Source organism: Pezoporus occidentalis, unplaced genomic scaffold (assembly GCF_034315485.1).
Source record: "Pezoporus occidentalis ecotype Australia unplaced genomic scaffold, CSIRO_AGI_Poc_V1 ctg177, whole genome shotgun sequence".
Classification (NCBI taxonomy): Eukaryota; Metazoa; Chordata; class Aves; order Psittaciformes; family Psittacidae; genus Pezoporus; species Pezoporus occidentalis.
Window position 1 is genome coordinate 156,260 of NW_026913607.1, and position 26,742 is coordinate 183,001.

Here is a 26,742-nt window from a genome sequence, read left to right on the forward strand (position 1 = left end):
ACCAAGCAATGCTCTTTAAGAAATGAAAACTAAGAGAATGGTAATATTCAAAAAGTTCCTGCCAGCAGAACAGAGTGGTTTTGAAGTTGATGGTATTGTTTGCTTTCAGAAAATTTGAGAAGTACTGCAACCATTCCTATGAAATCAAGGCAATTTTCCTTCCAAAATAAAGAGATATAACTACTCCAGTTTTTACCCAAGAACTCCATATTTCTTCTGTTTTCTTACTATGAAGTTAGATCAGTCAGAACTGTTACTAGAAATTCTTATTTCTTCAGTCCAAACCACAACAGAACAGTAGAACACTTATTTCCAATGTTCTACTGGCTACCTTTTCAGATTGAGCAGACCCTCCAACACAGAGGGACTCCTACTGAAATGGATGCAAGGACTAGATGCAGAGGAAGAAGCAAAAATAGAAAGAGTAGGGCAAGCTGACTAAGGCTGTGAACACTGGGTGGAATTAAAATAAATGGAGACTGAAGGATTCAAATAGAGGTGGATAAGCGAAAAAGTAGAAATACAAAAGGAAGAGTTGGACAGAAATTTTTTTAAGAAAAAGCTGGGGACAGAAAGACAGGTTTTCTGTCTGGACTCCCCCACCAAAAGCAAACAACCAAACACACACACACACACACACGATCATGTAGATCTCAGATGATGTGAGGAAGTACCACAGTAGATGGAGTTATATAACAAAAAGAATACAAAGAAACAGTGGCAGTGTGTTTCTGAGATCAAAAGAAAAGAGCTTTCTGTTTAAAACTATAGTATTCACAAAACAGGGTACTCAGCTAAGATACGACAGCTGTTATCATCAGTCTCTTACACTTTAATAGAAAAAACTGTTTTTTTAAATTGAGGCCTCGGGGATAACTGGTATAAAGCAATCTTATTCTGCGCATCTACATTGGTAAATGGTATGTTGGCTGAGTCTTATTTAAATACAGAAATATCATTCCATAGCACAGAATGGAAAAAGATACCTCCAAGGCTAATCACTCTTAAACAGCCCCTCAAATTAATTTGAAAGCCAACTTTATTTCTACCTTGGGAAAGTTCTATTATTTAATTGTCGCATTACAATAAACCTCCCAATAGCAACCATGCAAACAAACCTGACACTGTTTCCCTATACCAACCTTCTCAATGGCAAAAATCTGTCTACTAGCACAAGCACGTAGAAAGAGATGGAAAGACTTTTCAGGAAACATGCACTTCTTCTAGAGCTACCTAACAATTTAGAAAGATCAAAAGCTCCTATCTTGGCAGAATAATCTGTCAAGTGATGCATCTTGACATGAGGAAGTATCTTGGTTTGTTTTTTAAAGTCACCTGAAGTTCTAAATTCATTAGGGGCTATAGCAATAGGACAAGGGGTGATGGGTTTAAACTTAAACAGAAGACATTCAGGTTAGATATAAGGAAGAAGTTCTTTAAGGGTGGTGAGGCACTGGAACAGGTTGCCCAAGGAAGTGGTAAATGCTCCATACTTGGCCGTGTTCAAGGCCAGGTTGGACAGAGCCTTGGGCAACAGAGTCTAGTGCGAGGCATCCCTTCCCATGGCAGGGTGGTCAGAACTAGATAATCTTAAGGTCCTTTCCAACCCCAACAATTCTATGATTATCTCTAGCTACGACTTCAGAACTTAAGCATCTTTGACACTGAAGTCTACATCATATAAACACCGATCATGGATCCTGAAAAAAGTAACTTTTACAAAGAACTCCAAAACTTGTTTAAACTGTTTAGTGTCAATTTAGCAACAGCCCAGCAGCAACACTAACCTCTTACCACACTGCTGCAGCTGATAACCTGACATTAACTGAGTGCAAATGAAAGACATGATGCTTCTGCAACTAGTTAATTAAATAGAGTAACACCCCTGCTGCAGAAGCCTGCCAATCAATCAATTATTCAAAAATCATCAATTAAAACAAACATGCAGCTGTGTAATCAGCTATATGTTTACAATACCAATGCAAACAAAGCTGAGCAGTACTTGTAAATGGTTGTCAAGACCAAAAAGTATGGTTTCATTAATCTACAAATGTACAGATTTCTACAGGGTATCTTAATTTATATCCAACATCTGCACATATCCTTGCCTCTAAATTGGAGAGACATCAATTTGATAGATGGACCACTTGGTGGATAAAGACCTGGCTGGATGGCCGCACACAAAGAGTTGTGGTCAATGGCTCACTGTCCAGCTGGAGACCAGTAACGAGTGGTGTCCCTCAGGGATTGGTGTTGGGACCAGTCTTATTCAACATTTTTGTTGGCAACATGGACAGTGGGATTGAGTCTGCCCTCAGCAAGTTTGCTGATGACACCAAGCTGTGTGGTTCGGTTGATACGCTGAAGGGAAGGGATGCCATCCAGAGGGACCTCGACATGCTTGTGAGGTGGGCCGATGCCAACCTTATCAGCGAAGTGTAACCATGCCAAGTGCAAGGTCCTACACCTTGGTCGGAGCAATCCCAGGCACAGCTACAGGTTGGGCAGAGAAGAGATTCAGAGCCAGCTCTGCGGAGGACTTGGGGGTGTTGGTCAATAAGAAACTTAACATGAGCCGGCTTTAGTGTGTGCTTGCAGTCCAGAAAGCCAACCGTATCCTGGGCTGCATCCAAAGGAGCACGACCAGCAGGTCAAAGGAGGTGATCCTGCCCCTCTACTCTGCTCTCGTGAGACCTCACTTGGAGTATCGTGTGCAGTTCTGGTGTCCTCAACATGAAAAGGACATGGAACTGTTGGAACAAGTCCAGAGAAGGGCCAAGAGGATGATCAGGGGACTGTGGGGCACCTCCCATATGAAGACAGGCTGAGAAAGTTGGGGCTGTTCAGCCTGGAGAAGAGAAGGCTGCGCAGAGACCTCATAGCAGCCTTCCAGTATCTGAAGGGGCCTTACAAGGATGCTGGGGATGGACTCTTCATTAAGGACTGTAGTGATAGGACAAGGGGTAACAGGTTCAAACTCAAACAGGGGAAGTTGAGACTGGATATAAGGAGTAAGTTCTTTACTGTAAGCGTGGTGAGGCACTGGAATGGGTTGCCCTGGTAAGTTGTGAATGCTCCACCCCTGGCGCCTTGGGTGGCATAGTTTAGTGTGAGGTGTCCCTGCCCATGGCAGGGGGGTTGGAACTAGATGATCTTAAGGTCCTTTCCAACCCTAACTATTCTATGATTCTATATTATGCCTTGTATTTTCATCATAAGAAGCTAACAAGATTCAACCAAGCCACATTTATATATCAAAATAAACGTATCCTAAAATAAATTAATTGTAAAGCCAAGCATTTACATAGTGAGGAATGCCAGAAAACAAGCAAAACTTTACTTTTTAACCCCTGTGTTACAAATACACATTGCATGTACTTGTATAAGTGGGAACTACATGATCACATGCCATTTTTCATAGAACCTTTAGCTCATTCACATGCACAAACCAGACAATACGCACTTCAGAAGCTCCTACTTGCTAGCACATGCCTGATCTTTTCAGCTCTTCTCAAACACTTTTCTGAAGATTCTTTAAGTTCTGGAGAAAACCCCAGTATGAAATCAGTAATTCTAAGCACTTCATGCATTTTCATAGCTTCCCACTGAAGTGGAAGAGCAGGATTAACCACATCTTGCACATGCACAAAACTATCCACTAATGCCTGTGGATCACTTACATTTAGGTTGACTCACATAATATCAAATGGGAACCCTGTGACAGATGCACAGAGAGATGCTAGAAGCTAATGACAAGGACATTTCCAATTCTTTTCTTGAAATATGCCTGTATTACTGGCTAGAGACAAAGACTCAAGAAAATTAAGAGGTAATCGTGGGAGTTATGAGCTTCCTTGAACTCTACATTCTTGAATCATCTCCAGATCATGACAGTAGAGTGGGATACTTTGATAAAAGAAGTAGTAATATCTGGTCACAGGACATCAAGAGACTCAGTGGGCAGCTTCAGTTCTGGCCTTCTAAAAGTGGGTTGGCATCACTCCGGCCTTTGTAAGGACAGCCAAAGAGGTCAGAACTTTTAGACCAACACCACAGAAGTTTGCCACTTCAGGTAAGAAAAACCTGATAGCACAACCAGGCTGTTATTCAGATAGCAGACTAGCACAATAAAGGAATAGCGTATTTCACCAATGGATGTCACAGGTAATTGCAGCATTTCCATTCTTTTACTTAACCAGCCCTCATCTTCACTTCTTGGACACCTCATCCCAGTTAAATGCAAGTGAAAAGTCAGAATAGAAAGCACCAGCCTTTCTAAAGAACCTAGGCACTGTAAGAAGTAGCAACTTTGGAGATTACATTCCCAATATATTTTGCATATCTACACTAATCAAACTGGAATATTACATACTAAGAACCTTAATCTATGGGAAGATGGACCTCAGCAACACAAGTACTAGTAGTACTCAAGATGCCTATGCTGTATATTTGGTTACCCTTGTCCAGAAGCGCAGAAGATTCACCATAACATTTACTAAGCATATAGTCAGTGGCACTGCATTCTCCACACTGAACTAAGCCAATCCTGGAAGACCCAGGATCTTTGCTACTCCTAGTAAGCAGAACTTGCTTCACAAGTACAATTAAGAATTAACAGGTCTTTTAGCACCAGACCATAAAACTGTAAAGATGCCGACACCAGACTCATTACACACAAGAGCACCCATTCTTTGTCACTGAACTCGGAGCAATAAGCACCAAGCCAAAATACCACACAACCATGTCAAGTCAAACCATCAGCTCTATCATTTTACTATTTGGATCTGACAAGCATTCTTTCTGATATATGTGTGATAGCACCAAGCCAAAATACCACACAACCATGTCAAGTCAAACCATCAGCTCTATCATTTTGCTATTTGGATCTGACAAGCATTCTTTCTGATATATGTGTGATGCACGGACAGGCTCCACAACTCATTAAAGTTGTAAAGTAGGTATGCTTTTTATTCAGCGCTGAGGCGCATGGGGGATAACACCTCCAAAAGCATGCGTACCTCATGTCCCTTCCCATCCACACAGGTCTTGACAACTATCATTTCTATGGGCATCTTTCTATACCCCTTTTTCTCCTTTCTCAAGCTAACTACAAGAAAGAGGAAATTTCAGAAAATACAGCACCTGGTCAGATTCTGGAACAGACTGAGAAGCCCAGTGGAACCGATAAGCAACTGGTATGCATTCTTTGCTAAAACTATCAACTTCAATCTCATCAGCTAAGGATGCATGAGAAAAGACTAATAGTACTCAAAGACTCTAGAAACTCACTGAATAAGAAAGAAAAATAGCATTTGAATGATGCAGTTATTCAAACCTCTTTATTTTCCACCCTCTGAAGCCTCAAGGCTCACCTGTGCAATCTGTATTGGCTGAGATAGAGGGATCTGCGTCATCGGCGTTGCAGCAGAGGCCGAGATGGTAGCACCAGCAGCGCTGTGCTGCTGACTGGCTGAATGCTGCACTGCAGCCGCCAGCAACTGTGCCTGCGCCTGTTGTAGCAGTAACTGTTGCTGAGCTGGCGTCAACGTGAGCTATAAATAATTAGAAAACATAGCCATTAATAATGGAAAGAGCCACTTCAGCTACAAAGTCATTAGCTAGCTCATTAGTAGTTGTATTACCCAGACATGCCTAGAACTGTTACTACAATTCAGCCATTAACTAGCCAATGACTCTGGCCATCAGTAAGGGCAGCTGGCTACTCAACAAGATGTAGGAACCAACCCACCACACACCTGCCATAAACCAAACTGCATGAAGGCAAGTATTTGCACTTACTGGAAACTACAGAACCTAACTTTACTCCTAACTTTTTCACAACTCTACCAGGAGGTTCAGGAAAAGGGTGATTAATAGCTAGCAAAAGAAAAGAATCAGTATTGCCAGGATTTGAAAGGAAATTTACACCCAGGAGAACAGCAAGTAATTTGCCAGATGAATGAGAAGCAGGAATGCTGTCTATGGCTACTGAACAAACTGATAACACCCCAGCTGCTTCACATTAGCATGAATCTCTGCCATATTTCATCATTTCCATTATGCCATAAGATATAAGAACATGAGCTCCATTTGTTTCTCTCCAAGTCTCCCCACTGCCTTTTTTTTTTTTGAGTAGAATAGAGTTGGCAAGTTTACATCCCTTCCTTTTCCCAAACATGCATTATCTCTGTGAAACAGGTGGCAGCAGTCTCTCCTTTACATGTAAATGAATATTGATGCCCATATTTACTACAATCCATATCTGCATAGACCTGGAGTTTAGAATGCTTCACCACTACAGACAATCATAAATTAAAACAAACCCTTTCTTTTTTTGAGAATGAGAATAATAATAAAATATGCTGAGTTTTAAGCACAGTCTCACTCGCATATTAAAACAATCTCACTTTAAAAACTTTCAAATGTAATTAACAAAAACTAAATAGGATGTTCACTTACACACTAGCATACCAGAAGCTCTAACAACTGAACATGAAATTAAGATACTGTTCCATTCAAGAGTAGAGATAATCTAACCTAGTACTTCAAATCATAAACACACTGTTGAAGCAACTACCTTACACTCCTTGTTAACATGCAAACTCTTACTGCAAAGCAGATTACACAGAAACAAGCTCTTTAACCAAACCAGTCAATTCACAGAACTTGCTTTTTTTTTTAAATGACTGAAAGCATTTACCACAATTCAGAAACACCAGTAATCCTAAACCAACAGTTATTTCTTAATTACTTCCAAAGCTGTGCAATTAAAAGAATCAAAATTGGTAAATTAAACCAGGAAGGTTGAGTGGGATTAAGTCAAGCACTAATACAGTTACTTAAGAGGAAACATGTTTGAGAAGAGGAAGAATTAGTGCCAGCAGTTCCCATAATTTTTGTTCTTCACCTGGCTATCTGATATAATTTAGTTTCATGTTCCCATGCCTCACTGTAACCGGGGGTGTGTGTGTGTGTGTGTGTGTGTGTGTTAAATCCTCTTTATGACATCCATGACTTTCTCATTTGTACACACACAAGGTTTTAATTTCACTGTAGGATCAGGATGGATATTTAGAACAGAGATATTTTTTTCTTAAAGCAAGTATTTTGCAACTAAACTCAAAGATTAAATTCTCCTTTTTTATATAGGAGATATTTTCTGTCCCCTCTTGCACTTGAGTTTCTTCCTATGCTAAAGGAAATGACAGTTACCCTCATTGAGAGCTCTATGGGGCCTGCCACACATAGTACCATCACTTACTGGACAGGAGGCTTACTACAGTATACTTGGGGAAATCTTACCCCAGTGATCTGTCCTCCGGCCAGCATGAGCTGGGTCTGGGGTATGGCCGCCTGCACTGAAGGCTGCTGGGAAGGCTGGCATGGTTGCTGAGAGTCCCCAGATTCTTCATTAGATTTAGACTAGTCAAAAACAAAACAAAACAAAACAAAACAAAAACAAAACAAAAAAAACACCAGCTCTTTATAGTGTAAAACATATGTTAACGTATAACACTGTTGTCTCTCAACACTGCACAATAAAAATGTTTCATCTGCATACAAAAAGCCCTTGGGTTTAAGAGTGTGTTTAAGCAATGGCTCTATGTGACCACCATCTCAGCTACAATTGCTCAAACACCTCTGTAGGTAATGCAGCTTAAACAAAAACAAAGACTCTCAGGTCTTTTGTAACTCTTTGACATAATTTCCAGGTCTCATTTCATTTTATGCAATGCAGTTGAAGCTGACACTACCTTTCACCATAAAGAAAGAAAAGGTCGTTAAAATTATTCATTGCCTAAAATCCTGAACAACGGAATGAAGAAAAGGAGATTGTGCTTCCATTTTCTGTATCTGCATCCTACACCCCTAAATTATCATTCTGTTGGCTTATAGAGAACTGGTTCAAGAAATCCTCACAGGTTTATCTACCTACAGCAAGATACATAATAAATACAATGCTTTTAAATAATCAAAGTTTAGCATTTATTCAACTGAATGCTACTTTATTTTAAAATATTTGGGGGCTTAGGGTTTTTCTGTGGTTTTCATTTTGGGGGAGGTATTTGTTGGTTTTTTTTTGTGGTTTGTTGTTTGGGGTCTTTTTAACAGAAGCAACTGTAAAGACATGAGGGAGGAAATGCAAGTGCATGATGGGGGGAGAGTTTTATGATAATTAAAACTGGTTATGCAGAACATTAAAATTCTGCATAGATTTGCATATTTTCCACCACCTGTTTTGGGGGCTGCAGAGCAGGCTAATTAACATAAAGGCTCTGATTAATTCTGCCAGTCATTGAGCGATAATTACAGTGCAGGACTGTAAACACTGCACTGGAGATACAGCCTGTTTGCCAACATCTCTCTCAGGGATGGAAGTTTACCATGGCAACCAAGGCAATTTTCTGCCTCCTTCCTCGTAGAAAGGAAGGTCATTGTACTTCCTCTTCTTTCCAAATCGTTATTATGTATAAGTGGGTCCACCTTCTATTGCATTCCGTGTAATGCACTACCTACATTCTTTAATAACAAGCACTACTGAAACCTGTTTTCAATAAGACTGCATCCATCCCTTGTCCCTTAAACTACTACTGAGGAAGTGGTGCATTAACCAATACATTGAAGTATTCAGCATCTGAGCATAAAAGTTCCAAAGCTTTGATGTCTCATGTATGTTATTAAACAACAATTACTCTGACTTACTTTAAAATCACTATGTGTTATTTACACAAGCTATCTACACTAGCTGCATTACATAGTTAATGCTACATTATATTCCTATATTCAGCTACCAGAAGCAAGGACAAATTGCAAAGTAATACTTGCTATTTTTAAAATACATTAATAACTGGAAGAACATGAAATATTCCTGGAGGTTTATAGTTCTCATGATACAATACATGTCTGAAATTCAGTATAAAGTTACAATCACTGCATGGTTTAACCCCAGTTTCTGAATGCTAACAATTCTGAGCCTGATTTACAGTTGTAAAACTATTACTCCTTCATACCTACACTTGCAAGACTAGTCAAAACGAAAAAACAAAGTAGCATATCACAGGTTAAAAACCATTTCTAATAGGACCACAAAGCTGTCTGGAATGAGAGAAGGATGAGCAACAGAAGGTAACGGTCTTTACCTGTACATTTAAGGACTGAGCAGCAGCCTGTAAACTTGTTCCAGCGAGCTGGACCTACAACACAGTGCAAAAAGGGAAATGAAATTACATAGAATGAGCAAAAAACTTAACATAAAAAGAACCACCTCAACAAAAACTCCCCCAAGAACAATGCATGCCCCTCTAACACCTGAATTAGCGAAAGGGCTGTGCTCCAGGCTGAAAGAAAATCTGTAACTCTCCCACAGTGTTCGTCTACCTCTTGTTGGACATATTCCTGCCTAGAGATCTAGATATTATTATGAAATTGAGTTGAAACAGCATTTTGAGGTGGCCAGGCTAACTATTCCTGTTTAAAAAAATAAAACTGAGGCTTCAGGGAAGGCCAGTAAGCTCTGCTCATCATCATCCTTCTCGTGTTTCAGAATGGGTATTACCCCAGACATGTACACTGCATTTACCCACTTTCTTATACAACAGAGGAGCAATCACCTGCATAGCACAAAACCCACAGCATAAACACTCTTCCTCAAATCAACCTATTCAAGTATGCACAGCCCTCAGCCACTGAAAAGAAGATCTCAAAACAGAGAGTGGAGACACTTTACAAAAGCTGTATTGATTCAGGTATACTCAAAACTTGAATTCAATGTTTGTAATTAACAGGTTCAAAGAAAGTCTTTGTGGGTTAGCAGTGAAGAAAAACTGATGCTTCAGAAAGTGAGATTTTTGAAGTGTTATTTTATCTTTAATAAGGATTTTCTCTGTACAACAAATGCTAAATTTTCATTTACTGACAACCTTTTTAGTTGGTCTCACCTTGTTTCTACCACCACTCCTACTAATATAAAGAAGGAACGCTATGTAATTAATTACCAACACTTTCAAAGGTCAGAATTACAGCCTGTAGTGAATTCCACCTCTGGTCATGTTTGAAAACCACTGCTCATTTGAAAACCAGGAAACACATAAGGATACAATAAAGCAAAGCAAAACGTAGCACTCTTGCCTCTGTAAAAAGATGACCCCACATAACACCCATCACAAAAGAGAGCCCACATATCTGCCAGCACAGGAAGGAGAGTTTTAATTTGAATTGCAGTACACAAGATTAATAACTGAGTATTTGAACAAGCAACCCTTGAGAGTCACTTTGGAAATATTTCCTACCACTCTAGACAAAGGTGCTAAAGTTACTAAGCATATTCTACATCTAAGCAAGCACTCCCAGAAAACCTCCTCCTCATCACAAGCAAAATATACTTTGACAAAGTTGATGCAATCTCAACTTTTAACGTGAATTAACAGCAGAGAATAATCTAAACTATATTAGCCTGCCCTCAAAAAATATACTCAGAAATAATATTTTTAAATGAATAAATAATATAAAATAGACCACGCAAAACTATACAAATGTATCTCACTCAAGTACAGCCAGCATATTCCTGAAAATCTTTGAATGCAATTTGGACACAGCTTCCACCACACACAAAAAAAACATTTCTAATTAAAACTTACACTGTTCCTGAATATTGCCTACAACCTAATGTTTTGTATCAGTCTGGAGGAAAGCACTGTGTGTGAATAACAGTGAAAAATAAAGCTGAATAAAACCCCACTAGCAGCCACCACATTAGAAGTGGACAGTTTGACAATACAGTCCCACACACCTGCAGGTACATAGAAGAATAGCTGAGATTTTCCTTTGAACTAGAGTTTCAAGACATGAATCACACGTATCAAACATGAAGTTACAAAGATCCTGACAACTGTTTAAATAAATACATTTCCAAAGCAAAATATAGCATTGTGCTAAATACAATTACTGTCCCAGATCAATCTGTGTAACAAAACGAAGACTAAAAACAAACACAAAATTCATCAGAACAGCTGTATCTGTCTCTGTGCTAAACACATACTGACAACCCATGAAAACTAGTCAGCCTCTCTCTACATAAAGGCAGCCTACAACAGCCTATTGGTTCAGCAAATTCAAACACAGTCACTCCCTAGGTCCTATATAACCCAAACTACTAGGAAAACTGTAATTATTTGATGTGTGGAATCTTCCACACAATAAAATGGCAGTTCAGAGCTCTTAAAAGAGGGCATAAAAGCTTCAGCATGTCAATTATACCACAATAACTGGGCAACCTCAGACCTCAAACATTCAGGGTCAGCCAATTAGGTACAGTATTTTAAAGTTTAATCTTGGTGCTGAGGAAGGGAAAGAAATTAGGACATCATTTGTTTTTGTACATCAAGTATGAACAGATTAAAAAAAAACTACAAAAAATGCCCCTTATACTTCTCTCCACCTAGGGATGCCCTATTTTCCTTCAGCCTACATCTGAAGTTCAGCTTTGATTCACTAAACACAGCATCAGCAGAACAGAGAGACAGTAGAAGCCTGAATATCATCTCACAAACAGGTCCTTGAAGTAACTAAAAAAATAAAAAAATTAAAACTCACAAACAGTATATGCTTAGTAAGTAGCATCACTTTATATCTCGAGTTGATGTGCAAGAGCTTGAAAGATCGAATCATTCAACACCACTTCTGGATTCATCAGGTGGAGACAGCTTCAGAACCCTGGCAGCTGCTGGGCCAGTACAATCCTTTATCAAAACGATTACATTTTACCTTGCTTTTCAGTATCTCCATTAAAATTCAGGGAGAGTAGGCGGAAAATACAAATGCCTTAGGCATTTTTAAGTCCCCAGAAAGGGGCTCTCTAGTTTCCCCAATAGGTCTCACCCTATTTTGACATATTCTGCAGCCTAACGCACTGAAGTGAGTGCCACAGTAAGAACTTTTTCCCACCCAAGCTATATAAGCATGTGGTGTACCCATATATTCCTTTGCATGCTCCTATCATTCACAGAAAGAGAGAACACACAACATAAAAGAGCAGCTGTGCTCATACCTCTCCGAGTCTACCTTATTTCAAAATGGGTCTTCTCTTACCTGATGAAGATGCCCAAGGAAGGCCTGGGCCTGGGCTGTGGAGATAGCTCCTCCGACAGGCACAGGCTGCTTTTGAAAGTCCAGGCCATTTGTTTGCGTGCCTGGAGAAAGAGAGATAAGAACTATTAGTTATTACTTTTATGGAATAAGAATTAATATTCCTAAATCTTTTGCTATTCTCTCAATACTATGCAGCAGAAAAGTACTCTGAGACTAACAAGAATTTAAGATTTTTACTGAAAAGAGAATGGGGGTGAGGCAGCAGTGTTATTTCCAGGCTTCAATAACATAAGAGGTGTCAGCTGAATTAAACCAATGTCGTATTTTCTTTAGCTTCTATCACCTATGTACATCATTACCCTGTCATTCTCTGCCATGGTTTGAGAACCAAATGAATGCATGCTGCTAAGGCATTCACATTCTCCATGTCCTCTCTATCTAGCAGCTGAAGACTATCTTCAAGTTCAGAAAGTGGCAAGAACAATGTTCATATAAAAAATCACTTTTCAGCTAAATAATACTTCCTGAAAACAGAAGTACCATGTACACATAGCAGTTACAGGCCACAGTTTTGCTCTTGATAAAAAAGTAACTCCACATTTCCATGATGTGCAGAGCTCTCATAACAAAACTGCTTGGGGTTGCTTTTGCTCACACCATTTTTCCTATAACCAAAACCTGATTATTTTCCTATATTTTTGTCGGTCTTCTTCCTAAGCAGCTCAGAAAACATGAAAACCCCTAAACTATCACCAAATAATCTGGTTGTGAGAAGAACTGGAGGGGAGGAGGGCTGTGGGACAGAGACAGACGTGGACATTTTTTCCACAACTAACATAGATTTCTCTTCTGCCAAGAGGGATTCTAACTACAAACTTTTAAGAATCATTCCGTGGGGAGGTGATCAAATCAACATTAGGCGTTATCAACAATTGGTTTTGTATGGTGTGTATGACTACTTTAAGCAGCTAAAAAGAAGGCAGACTCCCTTCTTTCCTTCCTTTCTTCCTTGCACCAGGCTGTGTGGAATTTCTAGAAGAGATGATGCAATCTTAAAAATTGTGTGACTGAAATGAAGTAAAACCAGCTTTAAACTTGAGTGTTTACGCTTGATGACAATCAGATTTTGGTCAGTGCCCTATGGACAGGTGTTCAACTGACTCCTATGTCATCATCTACCATTTTTTGCCATAAAAATTAGCTTTATCTATTAAGCAAGAGAGTCACAGTTCTTAAACAATAATAGGGGTTTGCTACTCCTTAGAAACATCTGCAAAAGCAAGCAGGCCTAAAATCTGATCAGTGAAATATACTATCCAGTATTTTACATTTCTGTTTTGACCTACAAACTGCTTACACAGACAAGATTTCCAAAGACAGTCACTAATTAATTAAGGAATGACACAAGCTTTCTAGCACCCATGTAAGGCAAACCTAAGGTGGCCCTCTGGTGCTGTGGGAGAAAACTTAGTCTATTCTCAAGGTTTTAATTCTGTGCTTTGGGCCAGGGCTTACAGACTTAAGAGACACATGTGCAGCCAAAGATCCACAGACGTGTTAAAAATACTTAAAATAAAAAAAAGTTTAAACTACGTAACATTATTTTGCTTAATGAATCTAAAATGCCAATTCAAAGTGAACATGACTATCACTGGCCTGAACTGATCTTGAATGTGACCTGGTTGCATATCTCTCTCTCTCTCTCCAAAAAAAAAAAAAGAAGGTTTGCTGAAAAGAGCTGTAACAATATTTTTGTAACAGCAAGTAGTGATAGGATGAGGGCTTAAAACCAGAAAAGAGTAGATTTAGATTAGATATTAAGAAATGCTTAACTGTGAGGGTCATGAGGCGCTGGCACAGATTGCCCAGAGAAGCTGTGGCTGCCCCATCCCTGGCAGTGTTCAAGCCCAGGTTGGATGGGGCTTGGAGAAACCTTCTCTAGTGGAAGGTGTCCCTGGCCCAAGGCAGGAAGGTTGGAACTGAATTCCCTCCAACCCATTCTATGATTCTATGATAATCTCATCTATTTTCCTTTTGTCCAGTAAACTGCAGAATTAGCTCAATGCAGAAGGTCAAAGGGAGTGGGAAAATGCTTGGGTAAATATATATAAATAATTCCTGACAAAAAGTAATTTCTGACAAACAAAATTCTACCACCTCATCATTTAAGCAGATGCTTTGAATGAATTTGCAACTATTGGCAGGCACCTCCAAGTAGGAAAAAAAATAATTACAGAGAAGAAAACTTACTGTAAGTTTGAATTTCAATTGGAGACTTGCACAGTTCAAAAATATTATCCATATCTGAGAAGACTAGCTGGAAGCCTCACCTTAAATAAATAGGTGAAGCTGCCCTAGTGAACTGTCTTTTAAAAAGAGCCTTAAATCAGGGTACTGTAATTAAAACAGGAGTGCTACGCATGTGCGCAGAAATAATACACAGAAATAAGCACTTCTGCTGACTCTTAATAGGGAAATTTAAACAAGCCTCCCAGGGTTAATAGCTTTGAACAAAGCAACTTCCAAGACTGAGCTCAAAATCTCTATGGGTCCCAAGAACCAGTTTAGGCAGTTACTGAGAGAAAAAAAAGTTTTCTTTAAATTCAGCCTTGAAGGACTCCAACCCCCTCTCCCCATGCCGCCTAAAACCAAAGTCAGAGAAAAAAAAAAAAAACAAAAAACAAAATAAACCACCAATCCACACTGCTCATTCTCTGTTCTACCTGCATCTTAAAATTTCTTTGGTATTTGGAAGTACAGTAAGTATTCCTTCCCTTTCCCATTCCCTTAGTTTCATAAGGAATGGTACACAGGCTGCTTGAATTTATCACAGGATGCGTATGTCTTTTGAAGACCAGCAAGGAAAATAAACTCTGAATCCAGCACGAGATGCCCTGCTCTTAAGATGCTCATAAGTATGTGACACCACCTCTCTGGAATCTAAGAAATCTGGAGACTGGAAAATGGGAGCTGTCAGAAGCAGGTCAGTACACCCTAAGGACATGGAAGGACCAGAATGCCACTTCTGCCCAAGATAAGGAGTTAACTGCAAATAGCCATGGTGATAAATAGCCATGGCAGATGCAATCACAAGTACTGTGATTTTAACAATCCCAAGTATTTACACCTTTTCCATCTTCATCCCAGCTCCCGTAACTGCTAGAGCTGATCTAACATCTTACCAACAACAAAAAAAAAACACAACAAAACAACAAAAAACAAGCAAAAAAACCACACAAAAAAAAACACCAAAAAAACCAAACAACACCAAACAAGCAAACAAAAACACCAAAAAACCCTCAAAAACCAACAAACTACCAAGGAGTGTGAACTTGGATCCAACTACACTGTCTCTGTCCTACCTCTCTTTGTAGTTCACGGACACAGCAGTAAGACAATTCACCTTTCTAAACTGATTAGAAAACTATCCATGGGAACTGTTTCTTCTTTTGGCCAAGTTAGTTTTCTCCCAGTTACATGAGATAACTTGCCTTTGGACCCAGCCAGCAGCAGATAATGCAAAGCAGGAAAGTTCGGAGATGTGTTAGCAGGGAAATGCGCCTGACCTAACCCAGTTGTTAAGACTGAATCGAGCTGTATCATGAAACTTCAACCCTTATAGCCCTAGTCCAATGCAACTTGAGCATGGTCAAATTCTGCCATAAAATCAGCCATCTGGTTGGCTACTTCATGGAGTTGGTTTGGATGAAAACCAATATTAAGTTTAATTCATTTTCAGCCAAATCAAATCTTTGAACCATTCTCATTCAGCACCATTCCAGGAAAAGAAACAGAATACTAAGTACCAGGACACCCTGAATATGGATTAGTTTACGGTGGCTTAGAATTGGACCTGCAGAGGATAAAGGCATGACAAAGTAAAATTGCACCTACAGTCAATACTCTCAAATCATCATAATTATCAGACTTCAGTCAGCGTTTACAAATCACGTAAGAAGAGGAGTGAGGAACTACAGATCTGGGGAGATGTGGAGTAAAGTTCAAGAAAGGACTCAGGAAGGGAAGGCAAACAAGGAGAAGGAAGATTTCAAAAGTATCTTGAGTGGGTATCTGCACAGTGCTCTAGGAGACATCTTCCAGCACCAGCAGTAAATTTCCCTCTCCCTACCTGGACTGAGAAAGAAGTTGCTGATTCCTTGTCCATATTACTAAGAAGTTTAGCATTAATTTTTGTTCCAAATTTTTGCAGTTAAAGAATATTTCATGGTTCCTCTCCAATGCTGCTACAGACTTTCTTCTTACAGAAACTGGAAAAAACAATCTCTGAAAATGGAGCAATGCAAACAAGAATTCTTCCAAATGCTACACTTAATACTACTATTTTACTGCTATGTCGATGCATGTCATAATACACCAGCTACCACAGACATAACCTTGGCTTTCATAGTACTGAATTCATACAGCTTCTAAATAAAGAATATGCATTGCACAAAGAAACAAACAAGGTTGAGTTGTTTTGGAAAATTCTATGCTGCAACCTATAAAAAGGAAACCAAAACGACTGTTTACTGTAAGCCGCACTATGTACTTCCCTCTTTTTTCCCACTAGATACTAAACAGACTGTCCAGCCACAACTGAAGGTTGGAAAAGATTTTTGTAATTCTGCAATACCCAACACCGTTTGATCAATTCATATTCTTGTGAAAACAGCCATCCAACAACTCTTGTACTCATCAAGACATGAAATACGGAGTTGCTTTTGCAGATGTTTAAAAGGGGAGTCCAGTTAACACAAAAATTTTAAAGTTTAAAACTGTTTCAGGCATTTTATTGTAACCAGTGTATTGAGGTGACTGTACTATGTTCCCTAAATAGGGTCAGAAACACAAAACCCTGACTTGTTAGCTTCCTTGAAACTTAGCTGTCAGATCAGAGAACTACTGATTATAAGTCATCTTTACCAGTGGCAATGGTATTTATTTTTTTCCTTGAGAAGACTAGTTCTGCCAAACGTAAATTCCATGCCCTACAGTAATTTCTCTTCAAACTTTCAAGTTGCATCAGCTTACTACAGTTTAAAACAGAAATGATCCAAACAAACATCCTCTGAGGTTTTAAAGATAGACTAGTAGTTCTTGCACAGCAGACTCACATGATTTACAAATGTCACTGGAAAATAGATAGTTACAGAAAGTTACAAAAACAAGACCTCTGAGTGTTAATAAAAATGCTCTTCAAACATTTTGCTTCAGAAATCCCTGGACAATCAGTGGTACTTCCAGCTCCTTAGGATCTGAGCTGAAGGCTGGGTTCTTTTCACTAAGTTAGAAGTGCTGAAGGTATGTTCTGCCAGGAAAATAAATGAGACTACTCATGGAGAGCTAGTGCCACCACACCTTCCACAATATGAGAAACATCACAGACACAGGAAATGGGGAAGGGGAATCTTGTACAAAGGGTGGGTAGTGCTCTGTTACAGCAGGTGTGAAACATGCCCTGCACACAGTAGGTTTATTGACATGACAAAAGCATTTCCAAGTCTCTTATGAACAGGAGGTGTGGGGTTTGGTTTGTTTAGATTCCTGTAAACTGGTGAAGAAAATTTGCTTTTAATATCCATTGAATTCCACCAGCAAATACCTGCACACCAATTCATCATTTCTTACCTGTATTCCCATCCCCACTCTCCATCAATGTTTTACTGGTTTCTGACGGATTGTTCATTCTTGAGTCTGCATTAAAACACAGATAAAGATAAACTAATATAGGGAAATTAAAAAAAAAAAAAACAAAACACAAAACAACCAAAAAACTATTCTTACCGTCTCATATAACATCAGAAATGTTATATGTACTTTAGCCTAATTCAGATTATAACACAAAAAGAACGATCAGAAGCAGAACACAATACTGAACCTTCCAGATAAATACTGTTTCAAAATTTAATATGTCATTATTCCCACACGTGAAAACATGGTGTTAAGGGCATAAATGACAGCATGCTAGAGGGCAAAGCCAGGTAGAAACCTAATTTTCAATACAATGAAAGTCACAGAAGCAAAAAGGGGGGAAGGGGAAAAAAAAAAAAAGGAAGGCACAATGACTACATCAAGATTCAAAAATATTAAGTCTGACCACCATGGCCTGCATTATTCTTGTGTCGTCCCTGCTATTCCTCCCTCCTTCCCCCCAGCTAGGAGAGAAAGGAAATTCAGTCATTTTAATTAAACAGATGCCATTTTTCTAATACTGCATTTTCATTTTACAGGAATGCCTGTAAAATTACTGATATTAAGTGATTTTTATATTTCCTACATATTCATGCAAAGCAGTACAAACATAAAACAATTCCTCTTCCTCTGCCCTCTGTATGAAACCTATTGAAAAGTCTGCTCTTGGTTTCAGCTTGTCAGCTGAACATAGCGCAATGCAGAGGGCCTCTCCAGATGGCAGAGAGAGAATATAGTTTCCTTATACAGAAATCTATACAGATGTTCTGTGTACAGCATCAGGTCTCCAGCTTATTACCTCCTCTTATCTTGCTACTGACCTCAGTGTGACACATTATCACAAACCAAAACTACAAAACGAATCTCAAGACAGTTCATAAAATGAAGCATAAGCAAATCCTTAAGCATATTCTTCCATTCCCACAAACAGTTAAATGCAACTACAATGAATGCTTTACTCAGGATATTCTCTTGCTAGGTGCTTAAAAGGTTACCTCTGTCATGTACTTTCATTAAAGCAGAGATTACCAAAATAACAGCGGGCTGAAGAATACAGTAACAGCATTAACTGCTGCATCTTTCCCTCAGGTATTTCCAAGAATGCTCAGACACTTCTCTGCTTGGCAGTCTGTGAGACTTGAAAATGAGAAACCAGACTGCTGCTGTACACTATCACCTGCTATTGCTTGGAGAGACCAGTGCCACCCCCAGGCTAATGGAACCACGGGTGACAGCAGCAGAGGAACACAAGCACCAGCCAGGATGAATGAAGCACATGGACAGGGGCCTGAATGAAAACAGGAGTCAAGATGAAGCCTCGCTGGGAGTGTGGGGCAGGAACAGGAGTGAGCTAATTACAAATGCAGCATGTGTGAGAGAAAAGATAAGAGACATCCAACTTGGAAAAACTCCAATAAGCAGTTAGAAAATACAAGTCAAGAAATGTCAATATTTTTAAAACAAATGTAAACTTCCATGTAAACAACTGGTGCACTTGAATGCAGAATGTTCCTATGCCTATGCTTAAATCTTTCAAAAGTCAGACACATGTAAGAGATCTGAACTATCAACGTCACTCTTAGCATAAAGGCAAATGTGTTAAACGTTTGCAGGTCAAAGGAGGTGATCCTGCCCCTCTACTCTGCTCTCCTGAGACCTCACTCGGAGTATTGTGTACAGTTCTGGTGTCCTCAACATAAAAAGGACATGGAACTGTTGGAACAAGTCCAGAGGAGGGCCATGAGGATGACCAGGGGACTGGAGCACCTCCCATATGAAGACAGGCTGAGAAAGTTGGGGCTGTTCAGCCTGGAGAAGAGAAGCTGCATGGAGACCTCACAGCAACCTGAAGTATCTGAATGGGGCCTATAAGGATGCTGCGGAGGGACTCTTCATTAGGGACTGTAGTGGTAGGACAAGGGCTAATAGGTTCAAACTTAAACAGGCAAAGTTTAGACTGGATATAAGGAAGAAGTTCTTTACTGTAAGGGTGGTGAGGCACCGGAATGGGCTGCCCAAGGAAGTTGCGAATGCTCCATCCCTGGCGTTGGTCGAGGCCATGCTGGACAGAGCCTTGGGTGACATGGTTTAGTCAAGGTGTCCCTACCCATAGCAGGGTGATTGGAACTAGATGATGTTAAGGCCCTTTCCAACCCTAACTATTCTATGATTCTATGACTCTAAACTGATTTTGGAAAGGGGAAGTGAGTGAGAAGATACTTTCCAGCTCAGCACTGCTGGCCCACACTTCAGCAAAAAGCTGCTTAGCAGATTCAAGCTATGAGTTCACAGTCTTGAAAGACAGAGCTCTGCTCATGTTGGAGATGCAGAACCTATTGCTTCCCAGCTCCTTCTTTTGTTATTTTCCAAGTTTAGATAGCATGATCCACAACCTAGAAACAGAACATGAGTTCCACTGACTGCACAGAAATGTTTGTTGTTGATGCGTCCATCCATGCTGACAGATCTGTATTTAAAACATACAACCTATTTGCTATCTAGAAGTTGCACGTGTCTTAAATTGAGTTTATTGTTGTGGCAATAGCTCATTTATTTAAAGTGATTATAGGCAACATTCATTTGATAAACAGCATTAGTTCACTCCTGGACCCACAGATGGCTACTGAAATCAGTTTAGTTTCAGAGAACACTGAACGGGAGAGTTCCCTTTAGACACAAAGGTTTGTCATCCAACAGGAATGAATATGAGCAAAGAGGGCTTAGAAGGCCAGTATATTTGGTTATATTTTGGAAACTGGGTTAACTCATGGGGCCATTGGAGACAGGATGTGTTTTTTAAACCCAGAGCATAAGGTTAGCCTGAACTCATGACAGCAATGACCACAAAAGGGAAGAGCACAGGCTGAAAGGTCATATCTCAGCAACATGGGATCTATTCACCAAACCACTTCAAAAAGCTCTTGCAAGGTAAACAACACAGGACCTCCTGTACTAGTTTGTTACAGAAATTAAAGCATTGAAATCACCATGCAGGATACTAATGGTAAACAAACTGAACCCAAAAGGGGACAGAACTGCTCTGTGCACAGAACTCCGAGCAACATAGTGACTATTCCCTCAGTATGAGCAGGTTCCTACAACAAAACTTTCCTGCAAGACCAGCAAGTTTCCTCAAGGACAAAATTATAACTGTACAGACCTCTTTTCATAAATGAACCAAGACATGCTTTTCTGTCGGGCTATGCTGCAAATTAAATCCTTTTAAAAAAGGGTTTCAGTGTTTCCTAGTATTAGACATACACGAAGTTTACTCAGCTACCAAAAGTATGTCTAAATGAAGACTATTTTACTGTAAAGGTTCATTTCTAACAAAGACCTCAAACATTGCTAGTGCAAAAAAGCAGCAAGTTGAGTGAAAAAACGTCAAGTTCAAATGAAGGATAGCATCCATTATTTCACCAGCTGACTATGTCTTGTTCATTCTGTGGGCCTTCTGCATATAAAGCACCAAGAACAATGCCGCCATTTCCATTGCAAATGGTATGGCATACATCTGAAGCACAAAACTACTACCAGAAAAACAGACATATCCGCAGGATACTAAACTTACAGATTCATTATATGTCAAATAAAAAGATTATTTGGTTTATACATGCTCATACAATTTCTGCTTTAGAGTTAAAAGAATAACAAATGAAGTGGGCTAAAAAAAATCCAAACCATAATGCCCTCACCTTTTCTTTTTTCTTTACATTTTACTCAGGTTTTAAGTAAAGGCCCTGGGCTGCAACTTCTGCCAAAATTATCTAAAGCACAAACTCCACAGAAGGAAGGATAGAAAGCAGCAGGTGCATGACTGAAATCAAACTCTCAGGAGTGAATACATTCAGTACTGCTACTCTGGTAGTGGGGCTGAGGTTGTCATAAGGCAGTGCTGCGCCAAGCTTTCACATACCCCCAGTAACACTGCAAGCAGTATTCAGAAAAAATAACAGACACTGCACCAACCTGGAGTATATTAGAGACTATACATAGCTAGCAAAACACAGAAAATCTTAATGTAGAATATATCATTAACTTTTTTCTTTCACCCAGTGCAAGAAGTATGGTTTCACTGCCCAGTACTCCATCAGCACCAGCAAAAATGATTCACTAACATGTATGAAAAAAAGCCAAACAAAAAAAACAAATAACACCCCCCCCCAAGTTCTATGTGAGTGAAAACATGCCACAAATTCTTTTGAAATTTATTAAAACAAAAAAACAAAACAAAATCATATTCAGAAACAAGTATTCAGTTGTCTGCTTCAAAATTTACCATCCAAAAATATATTCTTCTACTTTGATATACAAGTTATTACATGAACTTGAAAAATGGAATCAAAAGAAGGAAAAAAAAAAAAATCTATAAATTGAGCTTTGGGGAAAGACCCTTGAAAAGAAATAAAATCTACTGTCAAATTAGGATGATCTGTTATCATAAATAACTTTAAAAGATATAAAGAAGAAATTATGGCATGTCTGTTCTGCAGTCCTGACAGAATCTCACTGCAGAAAATACATTATCCCAGTAACCTTAGGCATAGCTTGCAACACTATCAATGGCAACCACCACGCACTCCACCTTGTTTTCTATTACGCATGAAGAACCTTGCTGTTATATTAGAAATACACAGACATAATATACATTCTGTTGGGGAACGGCTCAATAAAACTACTAAATTCTTTGAGACTGGGACTCTTATTTATTTTAATGCTTTAGAATTCACAACACAGATATGCAAGTCAAGTCCAGTGCTTGTCAGAAGCCAAATGCTTCTCAGATTGAAATCCTAAAAGCAATAGGTCTGTATTAATATCATCCAAGCCTAGCAGCAAATCTCTCCAATGCAGAGGAAACATTCTCCTGGAGTGAGGGAAAGGAAAAAAACAAAACAAAACAAACAAAAAACAAACAAAACAAAAACACCAAAAAAAAATCCCAACCAACCAGACCATGTATTTCCCTGGTACAGATCTATCCATCTATCAGGCAGCTACTTGCTTCCGATTCACTGGTGAGCTTCAGCCTTACAAATACTTCCTCTCACCTCTGCATATGCAAGTAAGCCTCTATGCATAGTCAACCTCACAGCCCCTATGTCCGTATTAAATGCTGTTAAGAAAGAGCTGAGCTGGTACCCACCTATAACGTAGTCACCGCAGTCCAGCATTGCTGTGGTATCCTCTACAGGTTCAGATAGTCCAAGGAAAGAGAGAATGGCAATTTCTATCAAATCTACACTACTGGTCTCGACTGAACACGAAAGGGAGTGGGGAGGTGGGGGAAGAAATACAACTTCAGTTACACCATAGCAATCTTCAACTGAACAGGGAAACTTCAGTTGCTCTGTGGAGTTTTAGTCTCTCCTACTAGCTGTGTCTGACATTGTCAAGGCGACTGAAGCGTGAAAAGTTCCCCTTTTTGTAATAAAATAGAAACAAAGATTGCAGCTGGCAGTTTCCATAATGAAGTTTAATCAGTATGCGCCTGATTAGGGCCTTATGCAAATCTCCTCTCGTTAGCACAGCAGCCAGCACTTTGAAGTCCATGAACAATTCATTTGCAGAGTACACTGAAAGCGCTCCCTGCATAATTTAAATCACTGTATAAATATTTATCAGCTCATTTGCATATTAATTGGCAGTGCATGAAGGGAAAAATTATCTCCCAAGTGCCAGCATAATAATTAGGAAACAAAATGAATTTTCTTCCAATGGCTTGGCTTCTTAGCCCTAGCTCAACACAGTACCACAGGGGAGCAGGGAGGGGAAGAGACAGTTCTGTTCAAATGCCACTGAAATGACACGTACAAATTAGAAACAACTCTACAGACTTAAGCACCTTTAATTTTATTCCTGCTGGCAACAATAACTTCAGTAATAAAGGGGATTTGGAAAAAGCTTTCTACACAATCCAAATAATCCACAAAAACAATTAGCAAGGTAGAAGCTGAACACAAAGCTGTCAAACCGGTGCTTGGACATCTGCGTGGAGTTTTCCATTTCCAAACACGAACTGTCACAAGAAGGTCCTGGGCAGGAAAGAGAGTACCACCAGGGCAAGGAAGCAGCACGATTCCCTTTAAATGGCTGAAGAGCTTGGCAATTCATTATTGGGTAATCCCTTTGCCATGGCCAACTTAACAGCAGTAGATACATCAAGTACTGTGTAACATTTGACACCCACTAATCTATCCCAAGTGAAATCAAAATAGATTTACTCCTGCTTTCCAATGACTTCCAAGAAAAAAACAAAAAAACTACTACTAATCCCTGCCATAAATGTATACAATATAGCTAAAGAAAGCTTACTGCAGAGCTATGGCCTTTGAAAGGGGCACTTTACAGCCAGGTTACATCTCTGAACCACTCACTGATGACCAGAACACGCTTGCAGCTGTCACCACAAAGTACACTGAAGGACCAGAGAACTGGGAAAAGGCTTTGGTCTGTGGACGCATCTATCTTCTTTTCCAAAAGTGGTCCACACAACTGGTTGTACTAACAAGCTATTAAGCCATCTCAAATCATTTAACACACAAATACCAAGATATATAATGCAAGAACATCTAGATAAAAATTTAATGTAATGTGTACATCACAACATTCACTGTTCCACATTCTGATCAGGAAAAGATAATGTGATGATGCAGGTGACTATAGGCTTGAGCCACTCACTTCCGGATGTTAATGTGAACTGAAAGGGTAAGGGTATTTTTCTTAAAAAAAAACAAGCAAACAAACAAAAAACAACAACAAAAAAAAAATCACCTCACAACCCATAAAACAAAACAAACAAACCCCCCCCCCCCCCAAAAAAAAAAACCTCACGTTATCTTTACTTTTCTTCTAATTTCTGAAGTGAATTCAAGTACCACCTCTCCAAACAACAAGAGGGAGTGACAGAAAAGGGATTTCTCAATCATTCAGTACTGAGTGGAATTTACTTCCATCCTTGACCTCTTCTGTTTGGGTTCCTATCTCTACTTAACACAAGATGTTCCCTGCTATATATTTAGCATGAGTGAGCTACACCTGAAAAAGATTGCAAGAACGTAAGGTGACCCCAGCTGCAGGGAAACAACTGGGTGTACTGGATAGGTTTTCCTAATATTTGTCTAAAAACTTGGTTTTCTACTCATTCATGTGTCCCATTGAGAACTCAGAGGGACATCTCCATGGTTTGCAGACCCTTCAGTTACATTTTAGTGTATGAAACGTTACTCTTTCATACATGCTGTTGGAGTGCACTGGGAGATAATCCACTTGCTTCATCAGAAGAATCTGAGCACAAATGCTGTAACAAGCCAAGCACTTCACAAAGCAAATGCCAGTTTAACAGCGGCTGAGTGGAGGCAGCTAGATGCATAGTAAGAGAACAGCAGTGTTATCTTGGGATTCCTTTCAAATGAGAGCCTGTGTTGAGCTGGTTGAACACAGGTGCAGCATCAAAAGCACATGACTGCAGGAAGTTACCGTTAAGAGCAGGCACGTGTGTAGCGATGGATGACTCGTATCAAATAACAGAATAAGCAAACAGCAAATAAAGGCCAGGGAAGGACATGCCTGAAGCAGTTAGCCAAGTGTGCTGGTGGTACCACAGCCCATCCATACTATCAACATTGCATTGATAGCTAACAAAGACAAGGCAAAAATTTTCTTCCCATTCCCAAATATGAATGCCAACCCAAATACAAACAAACATTCCTTTGAACTGTAACTTCCAAACACAAACATTCTTTCGAACTGTAACTTCTACTAAGCTGCTAACTGAAATAAAACCTTTGACTTATCAAGCTAACAAAGGGAGGGAGAAGAGTACCATTCTGCCAGCAACCACTTCACTCTTTGACAATTTTGTTTTACAATTTTGTTCTGTTTTACAGAACTTCTTAATTTTTGGCCAAAATAAATCCTATTGTTTCATTTAGGCCATACTTCTGCAATTATTTATCTGGCAGGCTTCTGAAGGAGGCCTGAAGACACAAGTATGAAAAGGTTTGGGGAGAAATAGTGTATACCACCCAGATTCAAAACCAATAGCTGGATATGCTAGTTTAACATTCTCTTCAGGTTCTGCCACATCATTGGCCATTCTTTTGTTTCTGGTTTCTTACGTTAAAAGTTACTTCACACCCTAAAAACAAAGTCATTCTTCCAGTACTCATACTAAAGCAAAATACCAGGCTGGGCTCTGCATACAATGTTTCATTTTTGCTCTAGAGGCACCTCTAAGAAGAGAAATAGGTGCACCTTGCACTCATCAGTACAAAAATCTCTCTACATCCCGCACACCTACAGACACCTCAACAATTATTTCTCTCCTCTTCACCCAATCCTACAACTCTTACATTGATGATTTTCCCCACATAATTCTAGTCGAACTTTTCCTTAAAACCAAAGGAACTAAGCCAATAACATGGAGCCAAGTATAGCAAAAGTAGCTCTTCTTCAGTCAAATATTTCAGAGTTTGCAGATACAGCTTCAGGAGACATTTTCCAATCCATTTCTCTTCTTCTCTTCACATATTTTCTGTATCTTCCCAATTCAAATGAACTCTTCTGTTTTGCTGTTTGTCACACCAATATGTCACTTTATTTATTCAGTTATAATGATTACACTTGGTACCTTAATACTTTACTTTTTAGAAAGGGAATTTCATTTTCCCCCGCAGGTTATGCAACCCATGGTTAGACCTCCTCTTTTATTTCTCCTCCCATTTTGTTTTTTTTTTTTTTTCCCCATTTATTTTTTCCCCAACTGAGTGTAAACTCCAAAAACTTATTCCCCAATGTCCTATAGATAGCGAAAGTTGATAAAAAATAGGGGAAATGATGCTTAAACCCTTATATTCAGATGGTCTGTCTCTCTCTTGTGTTTCTGTTTTGTTAAAAAAAAAACAATACAAATGAGGCAGAATTAAAGGGATAAGTTATTATCAACAACATTCTATTCAGCAT

At 39.3% G+C, this 26,742-nt stretch overlaps 1 protein-coding gene and 1 long non-coding RNA gene across 8 annotated transcripts in view; one reads left to right on the forward strand and one right to left on the reverse strand.

Annotated features, from left to right (window-relative positions):
- Positions 1-26,742, reverse strand: part of POU2F1 (POU class 2 homeobox 1) — a 101,681-nt gene that overhangs the window by 28,129 nt on the left and 46,810 nt on the right. For 2 of the 7 annotated variants that reach the window (XM_062614628.1, XM_062614627.1), the window contains exons 2-6: positions 17,716-17,781; positions 12,088-12,188; positions 9,141-9,194; positions 7,303-7,422; positions 5,373-5,552 (exon numbers count right to left, since the gene is read on the reverse strand). In XM_062614628.1, coding sequence (XP_062470612.1) covers positions 5,373-5,552; positions 7,303-7,422; positions 9,141-9,194; positions 12,088-12,188; positions 17,716-17,773 — 513 coding nt within the window. In that variant the 5' untranslated portion in view covers positions 17,774-17,781. Of the gene's footprint in view, positions 1-5,372; positions 5,553-7,302; positions 7,423-9,140; positions 9,195-12,087; positions 12,189-17,715; positions 17,782-22,924; positions 24,006-26,742 lie in introns of those variants that run through there. The other 5 variants (XM_062614631.1, XM_062614630.1, XM_062614626.1 and 2 more) reach the window with 4 other exon arrangements.
- LOC134161619 (uncharacterized) overlaps positions 1-26,742 on the forward strand; it is a 226,094-nt gene that overhangs the window by 22,179 nt on the left and 177,173 nt on the right. The gene's annotated exons all lie outside the window — the stretch shown is intronic.